Raw genomic sequence first — 18,783 nt, forward strand, 5'->3', positions numbered from 1 at the left:
GATCCATTGAAGTTGTACTACAGGCCAAATAAAGGAGAAAGACACCTCTCCCCCCAACCAGGATGTGTAATGAGGGTGGTTGGATCTTGTTTGTGGAGTATATGTACGATATATAGAACTGAACTTGCTGTAAGGGGAAAGGCAGCAACAGTCTTCCTACCACAGTCTCTTTGTTCTTGTTCTTTCTTCTAGCTGTATTTATCTCTGCAGTCTAAAATAAATGTGATTATGGTGCCTTTAACAGGCATTAAGATTCAAAGTTCTAGCTCTAGTTTTCAGGAGCAATRGTGAGGAATGGTAGATTCCTTTTAAGAAGTGTACATGTCCAAAGGATTAAAATTGGAAGACTTCAATATCCCAACATAAACGGAGGTTTGGGGTTCAGATGTTATCTAAAATGGAGAAAATAATTTTTGTTCTATCTGTATCTTGCTTCTTGCATTTTAATTGACAGAAGACTCAAAAAAGTGAAAAGAAAATTTCATCTTAGTTTGTTATTGTCTTGCCTATATTGCTCACAGATATAAAAACCACCTATGGGAGTTCAAATCCTTGAAGGTATTCTCCCAGTTGATAAGCCCCTTCATAACATACCATTAGCTGTTGGAAAGACTACCTGCAAAGCTTTTCGAGAAATTACATTAGTGCTGCATTTCATATGCAACTTGCCTGGCTGATACTGAAGTGATAATTTTTTATCAACATGGTACATCTTGGCTAAAATATGAAYTGGTGTTAGTTTGCTGCTGACACCAGTACAGTGGATCCAGGAAAAAAAATTCCATGATAAGGACCTCACAAAAGAATGGATGGCATCCCTTCATGTGAACCAGAAGTTTGACGTGGTGTGACTTCATATGACTTCTTTGTATGACTGAAAAACAGTGGACTGTAAAATTACATGTAAAAGACAAAACTATTGTTTTCAATATCTTTCAGTTTCGTGGAGATAGAAACAGATTTTGAACAGTCACTTGAGAGGTTTAAAAGGCAGTTCTGGTATGTGTGTATATAAAAACTTCCTGACCTGTTTCGACAGAAAATGGCAATGAAAGAATCAGCTACTTATCTTACTCTTTTTGAGTGTCAGTAAGGTATATGCCTAAACATGCTCAAATAACTYCTCTTTATTCTAATGGATGAGTTGAGCCTGTCAAGTCACAGATGTTGCAATCACAGAATGATTTTTGTATTTACATGGCTAACAACTTGGATAGGGTTTGATTTTTTTTGATTGTTTCTAAATAAGCATATAAAATAGCAACCAGGTGCTTCTGAGTACCTGTTAGTCAAAGTCTGATGTACAATTTTACACTTAGATCTTCAATTGTTCTATGCATGTAATGTAACATGTTTGGAGTCTTACCAGTAGGGAGACACACAAGACCAAGTAGTGTTGCTGCAGTGTCTGTTGACCAGAATCCTCATGTGAAGCTTAAACCTGTAACAACAATAGGAAAATTCCTTCAGTAAATTGTGAAAATAGTTCAGAAGTGTTTAAAATTATGTAATCAGCTGGAATAGTTCAAGAAAAATGTGAATTTTGCAAACAAGAGATTTCACAATCCTTGATGAAACTAAACACTTTCCTTTACATGAAGCCCCAGACTTGATGTAATCATAGATCACTCAAGTTGGAAGGTAGGCCATGAGGTCATCTAGTCCAATCCCTTGCTCAGATCATGCTCCACACGGACCCATGTTTCCTATTAGTTTGCCCACTTGAGTTCTGATTGATGACTTATGAACCTCCACTCTTCTATGATTACACATCCAGCTCCTTCTGTTGTGTTGTACAGAACTGCTCAATCACATTGTCTGCTAGGGATCTCACTGATGACAATCTTCTTTGCTGGATGTGTGATAACGTAACACACTCATACTCCATCATGTATCCCAGTACAGCATATTTTCAGATACTTTAAAAGCGTGTACTATACATCCATATTTTTCAATAGCACTTGTTACATCTAAATGGACAGTGTGCAATTGAACCTTTTAATGGGAACCACACCACAGAACCACTAYAAGTAATGGTTAAGCACCAGAGTTAGAGTTTCCTTCAGTGTTAATTACTTTTTTGACAGCACTGCTCTTTGCAGATGCAGAGAAAGTATTTCTTCTGGTTATTCATTAGGATAGTTCAGTAACTATTTCATTCACACAGAATGRAGAGAAATCAATTCAGTGAGAAACCAGCTGGGAGTTACAAAGTAGGAAAACTGGTTTTCCTCCTACTCACCTGTGAATAACAATGAGGTGTGGGAGGATAATTTCTAGTGCCTCTAAAATCTTGTAGAGCATAGTGAAAAGAAACACTAAATCTGGTTTTACTTACTACAGAAAACATTTCATTTGTTCAGTATGTCATTTAAATACATAATGTGTTGTTTTAAGCTTTTCTTTGCATTTGCAACACATCCTAAGTAAGATCATTTATTTGGTTAAAACTGTTCTGAATTCTGCTGTGAAATATTTTAGTGTATTCCAGCCTATAACTAGTCATGGTACTTACCTAACAGAAATAAAATAAATGCACCATTTTAGTCCCCATTTTCTAGTATAATGAAAAATAAGGAGCATAGCAAAAATCATCATTTTATTTCTTTAGGGRAAGTGTTTACCATTTAGTTACTTGGTTTTGTCCCTTACAAGTCTGGTTACCTTCCCAAACACTGTAATCTTTTTCTGCCTGTGGTTGACTAGGCGGTTGTAGTCAGTGTGACGTTTTTGCAATGTTCATGTGGCATCAATGCCTTAGGCCTTATTTCTCTGCAATTTTCTTCACCAGGGGCTTCATCTGAAAATGGCAAGTCATGCAGAGTGTAGCAGTCTGCTTACTAAGTATATCTTACCACAAAGAAATTGCTTTTGTTTTTGTTTTGTCCAGCTACCGTAGTGTTTCATGTATTTTTTTCAAGCTTAATTTAAATCACTGGTTTGGTGTACAAAGCACTAAGTTGCAGTGGATTTGTCTGCTTTGCTTTTGGTTGCTCCTCCTGTGCTATTACACAACAGTGAAGCTAGCAGATTGTCTTCTTATGAAATGGCCACTGGTAGGGAACATCTCTATTGTAAATCTTACTCCTCTTTATGATCTAAATAAATATGATGACCTATTAAAAATCACATATGAAAAATCTTTTATTAGTTTTTATAAAAGATTACCATTAATAACAGTAAAGAAATTAAAATCAGGCATGCAGGCTTCATTGTTTTTGAGGACTGAGACAGATTTTATTAAACATAGTCATCAATTTATTGGTCTCTGAGTCATGATTTTGTGTTGGTTTTAAAAATAACGTATAGCTTGATAGAGATGTTACAATATATAATTARTTTATACTGCTGAGTAATAATGTGCATTGATACCATTGTGACAGTTCCATGCAAAGCAGCCTTTCTATATGACATTTAGAATAATTTAAATAAGAGATGGATAAGAAATAAACAGATCATCTCTTTGATCAGTTTCAAGTTTCTCCAAAATATGATAAAGGTCTGATAATACCTAAGAAAAAGTCCTTCTGAAGCTGGCTGGCTGTATCTTGCAGCAAAATAATTGCAGATTGACTAAGTGCTATTAAGGGAAAACCTAGAATGAATTAAATGGGATTCTTTCAGATTCCTTCTCTGATCTCTTGAGTTGTTTAGAGAGGGAAGAGTTCCTCTAATACTTTCTCCATCTTCAGTCTGGAAACCTGGAAGTAGTAATGACAAAAAACAGAATCAGGGTAGGAAAATGTAGAGAGACAATTACAATGCCATAGTAATACAGTGATACACAGATTGATTATTTTTTTTTATGCTAAAGACACTTAAAATATGGGCATCATGATATGATAGTTGTCCTTTTACCATACAAGGTCAATAAACACTTGGTTAAAATATGACTATTTCTGCTATAGATTTTTTGTGCTTGATTTTCAAATTGACTATGGATTAATTTGCTAACCTTGGCATTGATACCAGTGTCATTATAGACATGAAATTCCTGAAGTAATAGTTTTATATTATGATATTACTGTATTTCAATACTGTATTATATTTTGCTTTTAGATGAAGTACATGTTTTGACTACATTCATAGCTGGATAAACCCTGATTTTCTAAAAGAAATAACCTTTTGCAGGGAAGGACAATGTGCTTTTACTTTATTTACTGCATGTATGCAAGTTGATGATTGGATGTCAAGCATTTTATAAATCAAAGCAGTATTTAATTAGTATTTTCCTTTAAAAGATAATTCAATTTCATATAAAGGCAAGCTGTGGTATTTTAATTTGGAGTCAGTGTGCCTTTTCTGGGTTATTGTTTTGTTTCAGTGTTTTCCACTCAAAATAAGATGTTTGCCTACCTGTATTGAATTTGTCATACTTGTAGGTTTTATTACCTTTTTTTTAGTTACCTATTTTGGATATTTTGAAAGCAGATACAAGCAATGCCTGCAGTGATTCAAATAAAATTTCATGGTCCTCATAACAACCATCACTGTGTTGTAACTGCTGCTACACTAAGGACTCAGYTCTTTGAAATGTAATACAATTTTTGATCCCTCTGTGGCTGCACATGTGCTCCCTAAACAATTTATCAGAGCACTAGTTCCAGCAGAGTAAGTTAACACACATCTGTGTGGATACTGTGSGATATCACTGCTGAGCAGTGTCTCATTAGACTGAAGGTCATCAGTTAGATTTTCTGGTAAGGTATTACTCTTCCTGAGTTGGCCTGAGAAGTAGCAACCAATAATTGCAGGTAACCAACAGAATGAGTAACAAATATAATTTGTGTGATCCATATAGTTCCATTTCACAGTCATCTGCTTTTCAAAGCCTTTTTGAAGTAAGATAGAAGACATTGCTGTAGCTGTAATGGAGTGGACTTTTGCAGTCAATAGGCTAGGCAGGCAGGCAGCCAGCCAGTTTGTAATTCAGTGAGACACAATACGTTATCTGTTTTGACAGTCTTCATGGCTAAATGGTCTGGCTYTTGTAATACCTAACTGTGTTTATAAATAGAAATGAAGAAGTCAAATGGTCAGATCTTGACAGCAAACTTTGGGTATGGCTGGAGTTCACATGTGCTTCTTCCCTTCAGTGGATTGGGAAGAGCAAAGTAAACTGATTAACTGATATTTGAAAAACATCTTTGGCATGTGTTTTCCTTGAGGTTTCAGTTATGCTTGAAGAAACTTGATATTTATGAACTCTTCAGAGAGACTTGTAAAATATATTGGTTTTTCTTGCACCAAGAAGAACAATTAYTTTAGTGGCAAAATGCTAGAGCATTCACAAAGTGCTGTACCTAGAAGTGTGGCTGTCCAGTTTGCGTTTTGTGTGGAGCAGGATGGAACAGGAGGAAGTAGTCCTGGTTTCTGATTCCTATTTCATGCTCCAGATAAAGTATTTTAGCAGATAGCTTTCCTGGTGAAATACAGGCAAACAGCTGGAACCTCAGTATACATTCCAAAGACATGTGGGCTCTCTCCTACTCTAGCACAACTTCTCAGGAAAGGTGGACATCATATCCTTCGGCATTGTCAGTAATATGTATCTTCTTGAAGACAGGAATTATTCTTTAGTCTCATTTTGGGTTGAAATGGGTGTAGAAGGTGCATCCATCAGCAATTAATGTACTTTGATACTGCATAAAAGTTGATACAAAGAATTTTTATTTTCCTTCCCCCATGTGTTACAATAAGCAGTTTCAAAAGGGAAACGGTGGACTCCTTAAAGCCCCTCTTTAGGTGGCAAGATGTGAGCGATCATCTCACACAAGAAATTGATTGAGGTCACTTAAATTCTGCATGTGTGTGCCTTGCAGGAGAGGTTGGGGTTCCAGACATACTTCTTTTCCTTACTATACCTAGCTCATTTTTGGTTTAATTTCACCCTCCTTTATGGTCTGTTCCTTGGAAATTAACGTTGTATGAGAGCTGTGGTTTCCACTTTCGCCAGGTATCTAAAAACCCTCTGTAGTGTTGCACCTGAACCACCTGGTGGATACAGGTGTAATCCAAACCAAGCTTTCCTGAGCGTAAACWGAACAGCCCCTTGTGGTGGTGCTCAAAGTACAGGTGGATTCATCTCAGCTCTGCTTGAGTAGCTGGCATTGCTTTCATGACAGAGGGGTGGAAGGGTCCAGCACCCTGTCAGGCTGTGTCATCTAAAATTTGTAACACATCTCTGAGCCAGGATTCTTGGCTGATTCAAAGCTAGYGGTTGAGTGTGACCTGGTCTCACTGTTAGTCAGAACTGAATGTCTCAAGACAGGCTTTCTGATAGGGGCTGGTCAGCAGCTCTGCTCTGGGACTCTGGTGTGAAGTTTCATATTGAGTGGTTACGGGTGGTTTGGACTGAAGAGGTCCTTGTTCTGTTGCAGTGGTATCTGGTCCTTGTTCTGTTGCAGGGCCTGGTGCTGTAATGGGCTACCGCCRGATTATAAAGAAATGGACATGACCCAGAAACCTCCAGTGTTTATGAACATTATCTGGGTAACCAGCTTTTTTTTGTGTGTTGTGAAGAACAGGGCAGAATACTGGAAAGTATTTATTTACCAAGTGTTTTGGGAAAATAATATGTATTCTGCAAGTCAGAATTAGAGGTACCTTAAGTAAAATCAGACAGTGACATCAGATACRTTTATTTGGACCAATGCTCTCATGCTCTAGGGTAATGATTCAAATCTGTGTGGCATTTCATTGTGATCAGCTTATGGGGTGGTAGACTCTCATTTTCTTAAGAGACCATTCTGATTCATGTTGCACACACATTGGTTTACGAGTTCGTGAACACTCTAGTGTTGCTGTTGTCACTGTTGTGACAATAGTGCCTGTTTCTGACCAGGGAATGATAGGAGTCTCCATCTCAAGTATCATTGTAACAGCATTTTYAGCTGGTTTGGATGAGAACCACCCAAGCTCTGGTTTGTTCCAACTGGCCTGCAGTCCTCTGTCAGCACTCCAGCRTATGCACGACGAGTTTCTAGTTAAAATCATTTCATCTGTGTGCAAAAAATGGTCCAATTCAATGATATACATATCTACATAGATAAATAGTGTCTATTAGCTCACCTTTTACTTCATATATGCAAAGCAGGACCCACCTAGGTTGTTCCCAGGGCTACTGGGAACTCCCTGCCTCCCCAGTCCCTGACGTGCAGTTGATTATCTTGTTASCAGGGACTGGGACTGCCTGTGGAGTTCTTTTATCGATCTCTCAGACCTCTGGTGGAGCTGGGACTGCCCTGGGGCCGGTTCCAGTAGCTATCAGTCAATTATCTCATCTGTACAGAAACTAGCTGGGGAGTTCCCAGGACTGCCCAGGGAGTTCCTCTGGGTGACTCAGCACGCCCATGGTGTGCAGGGCACAGCCCTTGTCCCCAGCTGCATCACAATTWCAGCTGCTGTGTTAATTTGGAGTGCACGTGCCTGTACCCACTTGGTGCATGGAGGCAGGAGTGTTGGAAGGACCAGGAAGTTTCACAGAGGCCATTTGATGYTTGGGCATGTTCTGGTGTGTCCTGCTCACCTGACCAGTAGGGTGTGTTCTTTGGTAGGCACAGAGGTGCTGTTTTTTTTTTATGCTGGGCTGCTATGTTTACAAGCTACAAGGGCTTTTCCTGCCATGGATAGTTGAAAACACCATGCTCGCTGTCACCAGAACCACACTTCAGCAAAGATCTTTTTCCTGAGTAATTTTCAACTTTTTTGCCTGCTACAACATGTGCTGTTTGAGGCTTCTATTTCTTAGAGAAGGGCAGTGTATTATTGAACTTGTAGTGCTTGTTGATTAAAAGAAGATTTGTTTATTGCTGATGGAGAGCATCTAAATCTCATCGGTTTGGAACTTGGTGGGATGTCAGGCTACCTATAATGTGTAAGGGGATGTAAATTTAAACTTTCTTATAGTTAATCTTCTCCTTTTGTAAAAGAAATCAAAAGTAGTGAGCAAGCCAGAAGTACAGTAAACAGCAAAGTCTGAAAGGTTAGTTTGAAAACGCAAGAAACAATTAAAGTTGGTTAGAGTAAGTAAGAGTGAGAGRGATTTGAGCTGTATTTGTGTTCATGAGCATGTAAGGTAAGACAGGGCTCCATGCTGTTTTCTTTTTCAGGCCATTCTTTCCAAAGACAGTTTCCATGTAGTAAAGTGGTTGTGCTGCTTCTACTCAGTGACCTGTCCTTTGGTGATACTGAGAAACCAAGTGTACACCACATTGAAATTGAAGCCCATCAAACTTACTCATACAAAGTAAGAGAAAAACGAGTGGAAAAATTAAAGATATATATTCACTACTAGTGGTGTTTAATATTTGCTGTATGAACTATGATGTAAGAACAGTGAAGGTGGGAGTGGTATAAAGGATAAGAAGGTCTCCAAAGGTATTAGAGACCTTGGTAACTCTGTTGGCAGAAAYAGATCAGCTGGTCAGAATTAGAGTATCTAACCATTAAAGACACAGTACACCAAAGAAGGTCTGTGATCATTGTGAGCTGCGTAAGAGGAGAAATATTAGGATTTATGCGACCAGTAGTATGGCATTGTTTGGAGGGAATGAAAAGATGTGTGCATTGGAAATGGCTGTTTGTATAAGAGTGAGTGTGGGTGCGTRGAAAATAGCCTTGATATAATACCTGGAGGGTCAGGACACCTGAGTTCATCCTCGGGGTCACCTGCTGACTTGCTGCCTTGGCCAGCTCATTTCCCCCTGCCTTGCTTTCACCAACAGCTATCAGGAAACAGATCTTTCATTTCCTTTGAGATTGATTCATGAGAAAGACAATGAAAGCRGGAAAGTGTTATCATCTGTGGTTGGAATGCCACACACCTAGTGAACACTTAAGCCCGTTTGTATTATTTAAGTGCAGTTAGTTTATATCCGGGGTTTTTCCCATGGTTTCTTTAGAGATGTAAGATAATGAGATTTKTTTTTTCTCCTGAAATGCAGCTCTTTAGAACAGTGTCTTGCTTGAAGTGTTGTGTAAAGARCAGTCTTGTTTATGAGGACAGTATAACACGTAAGATCACCTTTCATTGACCCACGTGCTTTATAATTAATGTACAAAATTATGTCCTGCTTTTTTTTCCTTCCCTTACCTTCCCTTGAGAGAAGGAGAATTGCCCAACTGTCTTGCTTGACTGGCGTGTGGAGTCATTCATTGCTATTTTCACGGTGCTCTGGAAACAGACCTTTAAAACCTTTTATTTCCTACAGCTGTAGTAGGACAGCACTGAGGTTGCTGTGTTTCAGAAGATTGTAGTGACTTTCTCATTTGCATTTCCAGCTCTGTCACCATGTTGCTGAGATACATCTGTAAAGGCCTTGTCTAAATTCAGCAACTTAGAAGGCAGCTATTACCTTATTCATTAAAAACTGAAGAAATTAAAATCAAAATTACTCTTTGATCTGGCAATATTGCTTCCCTGTAGTGGTTTTCAAACTGTGTTTCTAGACGTGAAAAAGTTGATGCAAAGCAGAAGTTTCTGGGGTTTTAACGAAACCATTTCTTTGATAAAGTTTTGTACTTAATAAAATGTAGTTTCTTTTTTGGGGTAATTAACTGACAAAATGCTAGGTGCTTTCCAGCCATGGGAAACCCTATCCTAAAGCTCATTTTAGCACAGACAGCTGCAGGACAAGTCTTAGCTTCTTAGCTTGCTATCCCAAACATTGTCTAGGGAGCTGCTATTCCTGCCTTGACTGCAAGGGCACTGCTGCAGAGAGTGTACCAATCATGCTGAAATGTGTAAAATTATCATTTAAGCCAAAATAATGACATAACCTTCTGAGCAGTGTATAATCCTAATAGGATTAAGCTTTACCAAAGAAAAACATAAAATATATAACCTAATAAAATCATAATCTATTCTGAATAAACTGTATTATACATGTTCACTGAATGGATTATATAAGTTTAATGAAATTACACTGTCTTATAAGCAGGATACAATAAGTAGTAATGGCAGCTTTTCTAAACACAATATAAGAGAACAAGGAAGAAGATGGGGATTATTAGAAAATGAGTTTAGTCAAAGCAATTAAAAAGATAAAGATAAAAATAGAATAATAATTTTGTAAGTACTGCRACAGTGAGCTTCATGCTTCTTTGAGTGTATTAGCCAAGATCAAAGTAAGATATTACAAACATCTAAAAGGAAGACTGGCGTGGTGTTGGAGAGGAATGACACAGCTAAAATAATTGCAGAAGATTTGAGAAAATGTTGTACTTTCTCAGCATCTGTTCAATTTTTATTCTTTAGTACATTGTATATTTGTCCATTCAGTCTCTTCATTCGATACATGGTAGTGGATTCCAGGCTGTTAGCACTGCTGAGCCAGATGGCGTACACTCTGTCATGCTGAGATCATGTTAGAAATGTCATCTATGCAACTCAGCTGAGATAGAGTAGCACTTTAAAAAGAATTCCTCAGTTGTCCACTATGGATTTTTTTTTTCCTGAGGGTATTGCACCCATGTATAAAGAATAAAGATGCTTTTTTTCACTGTCGAAAAAATAAAGCATTTCCAAATACTTTTGATAATGTACCATATTTAAATTTAGTTTGCTGTAATAAGGAATGTTTGTCCTTACAGAAGTACTAAAAGTATTATGAACACTGGTTTTAAAACTATGTTAGCACAAATACATTACCTCTCCAAGAACTGTGCTACGTATATTTGTAAAAGACATAAAGAATCATGCTAAGACAGAATGGCCTGAGACTTAACCTTTCCAGTAAGTGTAACACAGTAAGGGATTTTCCTGGGTTAAGAGGAGGAAAGATCAAGAGAGAAAGGAAGAGCCTGTTAGATTGCTTTTCTGTCTGTCTAGATTAAAACTCATCTGCATTCCCACAGGCAGCATTTTAAAAGGCATCTCTTATCATGGAAACACAAGATCTTGTTATCTTACACAGCTTGGTCCTCATTCCACAGCTTCATAATAGGTGCTTAAGCACTAGGAATTAAATATTATAGTACCTATAAAAACTAGACCCAAGAGTGAGACATATTTCTCTTTCATGCATATTAATTTCATTGTAGGTTTTGTTCCTTTGTATATCTATAAAATCTCAATGGTTTAAAACCCTGTACTTGGTTATATTTGGACAATACTGGTTGGCTTCAAAGAAAGAGACCACAGGAGGTTATGTAGAAAGTAAGGATTATATTTAAAGGAGTCCCTGAATTTATATCATATTGTAAGGCATTAGACATGTTTTATAAGCTCATTTGTTTCATATGACTAAACCATGAAAATGAAGTTAAATTTCCAGCTAAAGACTAGTCTTCATGTGCAACATCCTGGGCAGAAGAGCCATCCCCCTACCAAAGGCTGTAAAGGGAGACATGAGTCATTGGCTTGGATGAGGACAGTGTTGGACATTTATAAGGCTGTCCCTTTATCCAGTTACTGAGATTCTAATGGCCCTTCTGATAGAAATAAGTGTCATGTTTTACTAGTGTAGTTTTAGTTCCAGTTTGTATAAGAGAAAGGAAGGATAGGAGAAATACTTGTTTCAAGATTCCTAACCAGTGACAACTCAAAGTAAAATAAAAGGCATGTGCATCAAATATTCCTTTGACTTATTCTGTTTTCATTCCCTTGTCCGTTWCTTCTCTATGTGATATATTTGTTTTCTGAGGCTATGGGCTTTTGATGGGCCAGGGGCTGTGTTCCTTTTCCCTGTTGAAGTGGCCTATGGTATTGAAACCTGCTTGAGAAACAAAGTGACCTCAATCATGSCGCTGCAGCAGGTGTGGAAGAAGATGTGATGAGCTCTGCTGGCTCGCCTCAGTTTACCGTCAATGAATCTTATGGGGTGATGCTTCTTTTTTAYCTCTGGCCTTTGAAATACAAGTATTTTTCTCTATTCCTTGCACAGAAACAATTATTCTGATAGCACAAAGTGCTTTTTCATGGTGCTCTCACCTTAATTCATTGTAGGTTTAGTGGTTAGATGTATTACAGTGTATTTGAGTACTTAAAAGGCTTTTGCTTCTTGCACGTATTTCTTTGTGCCTCTCTTTCACTGGTCTATAGACACAAAGATTTGCCTTTTTCTTATCTGAAGTGCATAGCTTCTTTGATTCAAAATTTAGCACTTGATTACATGTTGCCCAGCTTCTGCTTGCTGTTGTAACTACCAAAGATACCATGGAGCAGGAGAAGCCACAAGAATAAAGCAGTGTGCCTGTGAGTAATGGTGGAATGGCAGTGAACAAGAATTAGTACTTTGATGAAGTCAAGAACAATAATATATTTATTTAGTGCCTACAACGTATTACTTCTTTCCAAGCATTTTCTATTAAAAATACCTTGTTTTTCTTAATTTAACCTGTATATTGCAACTACAGATAACTGTCATCACAAGTTGCAAGCTGTCCACATGTGGCTGCAAACAGCCCAATATACAACAACACTTAAAATAGTCTTCTTAATTGCAGAAGCATAGTTCATTTTTGCAGCAAATAATGRTGTTTAGAGGCTGGGAAAAAATAAAGCTAAGGTGACAGTAAGCAGTAATAGATACTACAAGGTTATAAATATTTTCCCATWGTTTGAAAAGGAAAATCAGACCATGTTTTYTGTAGATGACAGATTGTAAAATCTGAAATACAAAAGAAATTGCCACTTTCAGCAGTTTGATTTTGYATACTGCTAGATCTAAACTTCAATCTTCTTGTGGAAATGCAACATGTATCTTAAGCCTAAGGGGTTTGATGGGTCAGGTTATGTCTGCCCCCCACCTGTGACCTCTTGGCCTGTCCTCAGGAATGAGCCTGGTGCCCCGTGGCTGGGACTGGCCCTGTGCCAAGTGKCTGCCATGCTCCTGGCTGGGGATGGGCCCTGACTACCCCCCTGCCTATCCCAGTCCCCAAGGATCAGTGGGTGATCCCTGACTCCATTCTGTGAATTAATCATACTATTAYATAGGTTATGTTTGGTTACTTACTGCTTTTTTGTTATTTCTTGTGGATTTTGTGAGTGTTACTCCCATGTTTTATTCTGGCAGTGCTATTTGCCAGCTTAAACTGATGTCTTATTTCATAGAGGGCTACACGAAGTAAGTGCTGGTAATCTCAAAATGATAGCTTGAGGACAGTGATTTTTCATAATCACAGGTAGGTAGAGGAAAAATTACCCTTGAATAGTAGTAGTGCTTTCAGAGACTTTCCCAGTTTTTCTGCCCTGAACTCTAAGGAGTRCTTCTGATTTTGAGAGGGAACTTGAAAGAGAATGAAATTCTAGGCTCAGTGAATTTAATGGCGGGTTTTCTGCCTTGGTAAGTAAGTCTAGTAATTTCATAACTTCRGTTGTGCAAAGATCTTGTCTGCACCATTTAACTCCATGGCATGGGGGAGAAGGGAGTCCCCATGCTCTGGAAATAGATTTATGAGGACAAAGRTTTTCTGTTTGACTCTAAGAAGTCAAATTAGGGGGAGTACAAGGAGGTCATWAGCTGCAATTGTGAAATAAACACCTTGTGAAAAAACTGCCCTACTGAAACAAATCTCTTTTTTCTTGTAGACAGATACGTACAATTAGTTTAGTCTAATCGTTCGTAAGGAATCATCTTTTCTGAYACGTAATTAAATATATTTCACTGTTTGAGAAGGCTTCTGGGCTGCTTGGTTTCTTCTGTTTATCTTCTGTTTGTAGCTTTTAGTCYTGCAGTGACTTAACAAATGTTTTCTCTTGAGTTTTGTTTGATCTTGATATCCTTTAGATAGCCATTGTTATTACTTGTCATTGTGTTATCATAGTTTAAAGGTACTGTAGTATCAGCTTTAGTGACAGTGGTCCCTTTAGGCTTCTAGGAGAAAAGGGRATCAGCAGGAACTATTTTATACCTGTTCAGCTGTTTTCTTGGGATTGCATACTCTGCTTATAAGTWTCTGGTTCTATCATTGTTACCTGGTATAGGGAAGGTGTGTCTGTTTTCTGTCAAATTTTGTCATTTTCTAAATCACTGTTTTCCTTCAAGCTCTATTTTGAGGCAAAATTAGAAAAYATTTCCTTTGAAATGCTGTTCTTGCTTACATTTCCAAGGGGGRAAAAAAGCTGTTTGTTTAACAAATTGAGGATATTTCATGCACAGATTTACCACCTGCAGATTTTCAAAAAAAGGTCTCTTTTGAAAATGTGATCCTAAATCTGAGGTAACACTAGGGCACCTTGGAGAACATTGTTTGGCGGGAGTTTCTGCTTCCTTTCTATGATTTTTTTCACATCTGTTAGACCGTGTTCACACCGAGGAGCATGGACTTTAAAAATTCATTTCATACCAAAAACCACCAGTAGCTGCATGCTATGCTTTTCCTATGCCAGACCCACAAAGGATACAAATCGTTACTAATTTTGTTTAATTAATGCTGCTGAGACTCATGCAGCTCTGGAGGTCCTCACTGTAATCCTAAATGTTGGTGTCAGAAAAGTTTTCTTGTGCATTCTAGAAAGGAAAGGAAGTAGAATGAATGGAGTAAATGTATGTACATTACTTGTATGAATAAGCTGTAACTGTTCCTCCCTGAACACTAACATTTTTTCTTTGGCTCTGAATGTTCTCAATAAAGATAYAATTTTCTCTTTCCTATATGGATTTTTATTTGTTAATCTTTTTGTAGAATACTCAGCTTAATGCCGACCCTCTGAAATCTTTGGGTATTTCTTTCCCTTTAGGAGTTTTCACATATTCCCAGTGATATCATTATATTTTCTCTTGAAGCTCTGTGCTCATAACAGGATATAGGGAGAGAAGTTGTTTGGTTTGTGATTGATTAGTGGATGTACAATCTCAATTCCCTTGGAAAGTGGGCGTGTGATTGTTTGAGTCTGTGTTTCTTTGGAGARGGACCATTTCAGGGAATCGTAGTTAGAGCTGCAAACAATCCATTAGTCACTCTTCCAAGCCCTGCCAGCATAATACTGTTCCCTGCAGTACATTATTTAGTATTTTGTCCAATATCGGTTTGAGTGACTCAAGCCGTGAGGCTTCCACCACTTCCTCTGAGAAAGTTATTTCATGGTCTGACAGAGCTCACTGTTAGGAAATATTTCCTGGTACTCAGCCTAAACTTTTTAACACCCAGATTGATCTCATTACTGTTAGGTATACTTTTTTCCCCAGTTCTGTCTTGTTTGGCATTCACACTCTTGAGTGAATAGTATATGGTATCATATCTCCTCATAAGTCAAGCAAATGCATAATTAGTTCTTCTATTTCAGCTCTCCAAATAGGCCATCTGTTTGGTGGAAAACAGGGCTGAGTATGGGAAGATTTTTTTCTCCTAAGTGCTTGTTTCAAACAAATAATATGAAAAAGTGCAATAGGAGTTCTTACGTAGCTCCAAGAAGCCCCAACTTACATTTAAAAGGCTTTTCAGAAATTATGTAGAAGACTAATTTTTCCAGGCAATAATTTGAAATAGTAATACCGTTTTCTAGTGCAATATACAGCTCTAGCACTAATAGTCTATCACATCTCATGGCTTCAGGGAATGTTTTGTAATGTTGCTTCATCTATTTATCAAGCAAATTCTATGCAGCTACAGCCTGGAGAGGGAAGAGCAATGGCAGCAGAATTGCAAGCAGATCCAGGGGCCATTTGAATGTTTGTCGTTCACAGCTTTACAGCCAGAATTTACAAGTGTTTGGGTCATATAAGGATTGTTGAGGAGGGAAATGTACTTTAATCCATCCAATCATTACGCATCTCTGGATTTCTTCCTAGTAGCCAACATCTGTTTGGTATTTCTCTCCTTCCATCCTTCTTTCCTGCCTGCCTGTCTGCCTTATTACAGTGTAAAATCTGCAAAGATGTGTGCAGCTAATAAATTGCATTTTGCCGGATCTGGGTACGTGCAATTCTTATTTCTTTTGGATGGTCTTCTGCATGGTCAGAGACTCCTAGTCTGTGGAACACTTAGGGTTACAATGAGAGTTCTAAACTAGGACTCCATGCTTGCTTTGAAAAACATGCAGTATGAATTTTAAGCATACATTTATGGTTTTTGACAAATCACTGTGTAATTTGGGAACCAAGCCTATGGTTATTTTCAGTTTTTTACCTGAGCTTGCCTGATATGTGTGGGTTTGTGACCTGGGCTTCCAGCTTGGGGAGTAAACAAGCTGTCTGCRCTTCCTCTGAACTGCACTAGAAAGGATGTGCACGTCCTCAGGCAAGAGCATTCCTGAGCTTACTTACTACAATTTTACTAAGCTAATTAAGGAAGAAAAACACAGTGATCAAATTAAGATTCAGTCAAGTTTGAACCAAATCGGTGGGTTCAGGTGATTAAGCTAAAAATTTAATATAACAATCTTATATTACATACAAATACATAAATGCAAAAAAAAGGGAGGAGTCAGGTAAATGACAGTCTGCCATCAGGAAAAGAAAGTGAATAACTCCTGCAGCTTTCTTGTTCTATCATTCACTACCTGAGATGGAGTAGAGATAGATTTGCTGAAACCTGGGCCATGTGTTGTATCTGTCAGGAAGTTTTGGGCACTTTCCATACCTTTGGGTGGAGTATCTGGAGCTGGCAGAATMTCCAAGAGAAACCTCTTGTCACAAGGGAAAGAAACACTCACTTCTTTTCTTTCCTTTCTTCTTATAGGGGCATTCCTCACTTTTCCACCTCAGAGGCAAATGCCTTGGGAATGAGTTGTATGGAGTGACACAGGAAGGGGTGGCTGCAGTTCAGTCCCCAGCAGGTGGCACATATCTGAGATGAGGGTCAAAACTCCCACCTCTGGAATAGTCCTTCCACTCACATTGATTCCTCCGATAGATGAGGAGCAAGGTGYGTGCAGGGCTTTGAAGCACACGTGGCTTTTGTGTGAATAAACTCTACCCGTTATTTAGGGACTGATGTGCTCCCACTCCCCYTTTCAATTCTGTGGCAATATTCCTCAAATGTACCTCTTCTTGGTGTTCAATAGTATGTTCCCTTCCATGCAGGTTATCCAGGCTGTCTTCTTCGGGATTTGTGTCTTGACTGACCTGTCCAGTCTTCTCACTAGAGGGAATGACAGTCAGGAACAAGAGAGGCAGCTGAAAAAACTGATTTCCCTTCGTGACTGGATGATGGCTGTTCTAGCTTTCCCTGTTGGAGTGGTAAGTATGGTGTTAATCTGTGCATGTCTTTGCAAACTGGGTGAATGGTATTACTTATGGAATGTTTTSTTCCTGAAAGGCTCTCTCCCATCTCTGTGCAAAAGACTATGCATAAAGGGAAAAACAGTAGAGAAAATTTTACTACTCTTGTTTTTCACARGTGTAAGGGAACAGAACATAATGTGTGTTGCTGAAATATTTTTTGGTTCATTAAAAAAAATTATGTTACAATAGAAACTTGACTATGCAAGTAATTTTTAATGTATATTGTACCAGCTGCATCTTGAGATTCAATTTAGATGTTTTCTGCAATACATGTCATCATCAGGAGTCGTAAAATTGCTGACTGTGGCATGTTTTACACCATAATGATCTRAGGGAATTCGGGCTGTAAGCCATTTCAATATGGGCAAGACAAGAAGCAAAAGTCCAGGTTGCTCCCTGTTAATCCCTTGGGAGATTCAGAGCTAATAGACAAATTGAGGCAGAAAAAAAGGCTTTTTGTTAGTTATGTTAAAAAGCACACYGAAGGTGTAAAAAAATATGGGGTTGACATGTTTTTTTCAAAAGAAAACTATTCTTTGTGTTGTGTCTTGCTCTGCTGGGACACTGCACATCACTTTCAATGGCAAGATGTGCTGAATGTCTTTACATAGCTTATAAAGCAGCTGAAAAGCTGGAATTTTATGATTTTTTACATGAAAGTATGATCTATGTCAGTCTAGTTCTAAGCTTACATTGCATTACAACAAGGAGTGAACATTTCATTAAAATTACTRCTTTTATTGTAATTCAGGATCAAACTTCAATTCTCTTTTTTTATTTCAGTGTACAGTGGTCCAAAATAAATTCACTACAAGCAATTTTTTTTTCATGGACTATTTAAAAGCKGTATGAGATCTTCAAAGTTGTACTTTCACAAAAGCTGATCACTTTCTGTCAGTTAAGAGCAGTTAACATATCAAGCTATCATTTATAATTTCATATATTCAGAGATGCTTCATTAGAACTTCATTTTACCCTTTATGTGGAATTTCACAATACATAAAGAAATACAGAGTGCTTTTGCAAAGTTACAAAAGGCAAAGCATATGTGAAAGACTGCAGGTACTTCTTTGATAAAAAATCTCCTGGTAGCCTTCCCTTATTACACTTGCTGGCCTGCCTTTTTGGAGTTGCCACTATTCATGTTGGGGTAGCAGACAGCAGTTTTCCAGCAGTGGTAGAGGAGACTGGATGAGCTAATACAGCTATTAGAAAATCGCATAGACAAGCTTGCAAATACKCATTTTATGGGTGCAGAGATTTATGTTACATTTGTGTTTTTAAGGGAGATGGGGAGTTAGAAATAGTTGTGATTGTGATTGTGATTAGCAACAGATGCTTTTCAATGTGTTGATTGTAGAAGTGAAAAAGGAGAGCAACATCACACTATTTGTCTGTGTTTAAATATTTTTAGTGCCTGTTTCACTCTAGGAGTGTACTCCTTCACAATCATCAAAGCACACCCTCCTTGCCTGTCTCATGTGTCTCAGGATTCAGGGATTCGTCCCTGCCACTGTTTCAGCTCCATACTGTTGTCATGTGCTTCTCCACTCCTGCATGCTCCTGACCTTGAAACTTTTCAAGATCTTGGAGAATTTCAGCTTCACTTTGTCTT

The 18,783-nt window shown here is 38.1% G+C and overlaps 1 protein-coding gene across 1 annotated transcript in view; it reads left to right on the forward strand.

Moving 5' to 3' along the window:
- The window catches only part of AIG1 (androgen induced 1), a 123,564-nt gene that overhangs the window by 19,088 nt on the left and 85,693 nt on the right, over positions 1-18,783 (forward strand). Inside the window, exon 2 of the mRNA XM_057364823.1 lies at positions 16,968-17,123. Coding sequence (XP_057220806.1) covers positions 16,968-17,123 — 156 coding nt within the window. The remainder of the gene's footprint in view (positions 1-16,967; positions 17,124-18,783) is intronic.

Source organism: Malurus melanocephalus, unplaced genomic scaffold (assembly GCF_030028575.1).
Source record: "Malurus melanocephalus ecotype Western Australia unplaced genomic scaffold, MMel_1.1 scaffold_43, whole genome shotgun sequence".
Lineage (NCBI taxonomy): Eukaryota > Metazoa > Chordata > Aves > Passeriformes > Maluridae > Malurus > Malurus melanocephalus.